Source organism: Morone saxatilis, unplaced genomic scaffold (assembly GCF_004916995.1).
Source record: "Morone saxatilis isolate NCDOM2014 unplaced genomic scaffold, NCSU_SB_2.0 Contig7, whole genome shotgun sequence".
NCBI lineage: Eukaryota > Metazoa > Chordata > Actinopteri > Moronidae > Morone > Morone saxatilis.
In genome coordinates, this window is record NW_023340246.1 from 19,401,153 (window position 1) to 19,403,525 (window position 2,373).

The 2,373-nt window shown below is 40.3% G+C and overlaps 1 protein-coding gene across 2 annotated transcripts in view; it reads left to right on the forward strand.

The window, feature by feature from the left end:
* Positions 1-322: 322 nt before the first annotated feature.
* Positions 323-2,373, forward strand: part of LOC118341051 (proline-rich nuclear receptor coactivator 2-like) — a 4,416-nt gene continuing 2,365 nt past the window's right edge. For both annotated transcript variants that reach the window (XR_004797399.1, XM_035679224.1), the window contains exon 1: positions 323-931. Coding sequence is in view for 1 of the 2 variants with exons in the window: in XM_035679224.1 (XP_035535117.1) it covers positions 605-931 (327 nt within the window). In the remaining variant the exon portion in view is untranslated. The remainder of the gene's footprint in view (positions 932-2,373) is intronic.

Genomic DNA, 2,373 nt, shown 5'->3' on the forward strand with positions numbered 1-2,373 from the left:
GTATAATTGTAGTGCAAAGTAAAAATATAAGTCGCAGTGAACAGATTATGTAAAAAGGTGCTCTTAGACTGTATTGTTCTATTGTTATTAGTATTATTAGTAGTTATTATTGGTGGTGAAATTAATTTACAAGGTAGGAGAAACCCTTCATCTGTTATTGCTGTAAAACAGTTAAATGATTTATTAATTCCCATGTTTTAATATGAATTTTCCACAGCTCCAACAATAAAATAATGTCAGGTGTAGGAACAAAAAAAACAAAAACATCTTACTTTGAAATATATCACCGGAAGTCACGCGTTTTCATTCTGGCTAACTTTACTTTAGCTTTAAACGAGCTCAGCAACACCGTCGCCATCTCGTGTGAAGAAACGTCCACCGATTGTTTCAGCAGCAGAAATAACTAAAACCTCCACAACTTCCACACATATACAACAATACAACGCTGTATTCGTCACGTCTGATTATTTCTGCGTGGCGGAGGATACTGTGGATAAAAAGGACGAAGAGGAGGAAGAGGAGGAAGAAGCTCACGGCGCTGTGCGTCGGCTAACAGCGGAGGAATCACTCGGCTCTCCGTTTATGTTTCCTCCACTTCAGAGACATGTTGGACGGCTCTCCGGCTCACGGCGATGAAGCCAACATCGGCAACGTGGAGAACAACAGCCCGGTGTCGGTGCTGTCGAGCGGCGACGGGCTGAACAACAAAACGAGGCAGAAAGAGCTGCTGAAGAAAGGAGGGAGGAAGCTGCGGTCGACGGCGCCGCTGCATCACCAGAAAGCCCCGAGAAACGGTCCAAACAACAACATCCGCCTGTCCGACCACAACAACAACAACACCCTGACGGTACCGAGCCCCGGTACCGAGCCGTCCGCCGGTACGCAGACCGCACTGAGCCTCCATCACCTCAAACAGGAGGCCAAGAAAGAGGTAACTTACTGGGCTGTTGTTGCTGTTGTTGTTGTTGTTGTTGTTTGTGTGTGGCGTTTACGAGCTCATGTGACATCCAGATTGTTCTTCTTGATTAGTGAAGTTATAAATAAATAAAATTATCAGTAGAAATGAACTATAAATGTCAAATAATAAGCTCAGACTCGTGTTTAAATGTCTTAGGAATATTGGTTAAAGCTCAGTGTTGTCAGTGTAAGCTGGCAGATATTTGTGTGATGAGTTTTTGGTGCTTTTGCAGTTTTACAGTATTATAAATGGTTTTTGGTCCGTGTGAAATGAGTGAGAGCATTGTGACTGTGTGCTGCTGCAGAGGAGAACACATCCTTAAAGAAGCAGGAAGGTTGTTTGACACAGAGTCAACAAATCTCACACCATCAGGATTTGAACTGAGTTTTCAGGTTGGTTTTTTATTGTGAATCATATTGCAATCTTTAAAAAATATTTTTTTTTGTCAACATCTGCACAAAGTAGTAGTTTTTAAGCAATAATACCAAAAGTTAACCTCTCAAAAGTGAATATATTTTGAGTTTTCGTACTCTTTTGTCATAGTACGTTGATTATTTGTACGTTTTTGACATTTTACTCCATTTTCTGACATATATTTTCTTAACCTGTGTGCTTCTACAGCCTCATATGACGTCTACTAAACAAATAAAATGTTTGTGTGTTCTCAAAATAAAGTGTATTTGTTGGTGCTTCAGTCTCCTGCCGTGCCTGAGGCAGTTTTGAAATGACGCACTTACTAATCCTTGTTGTGACGAATCGAAAGTAGACGTCTTCCTCTTTCTGCTGGCAGGTTGCACTTTGCTCGAAGGCTCGTCTGCGCAGCAAAGAGTGACGGGAAGCTGGTGTAAACAGGGCAGAGTTCGTAACACCCGGAGGAGGTTTTGTTATGTAGGAAATGCATTCAGCTTTATCACATGGTTATGGGTTACTGCCTCGTTAAGGTAACTGTGTAACGTACTAATAAAAAGACTCCTGTGGAACTTTACATTTATGTTTTGGGTCAGCAGATCTTCAGTCATCTCCAGTAAATGTGTCTCGCAGCGTGTTTCTCTTGCTCCAAACCACAGTGTCCAAGTCAATCCATGTGCCAAATGGTTGAATATAAGTATTAAATGATGATTTTTGGTCTTTTTCTTTCGTCTTTTGTGTAAATGTGTCATTCGGTGCCATTTTAAAGCTAGCTGTAGAGTAGTAGCATTGTTAGTTTTGTGTTTTTAAAATCAATCTCATAAGAGAGGCATGTTTTTTGCTTACTTCTACCAAATCCTAATTAATCTGTGAATATTAATGTCTGAGGAAAAAGAAGATAATAAACTTTGTGCTTCTGTAATTAAGTTTATTTAGAAAGTTAACTTTATTCTGGTAGTGTCAGGAGCTTTGGCTTAAACAAACCTGTTATCATGCCATAGGTCAAG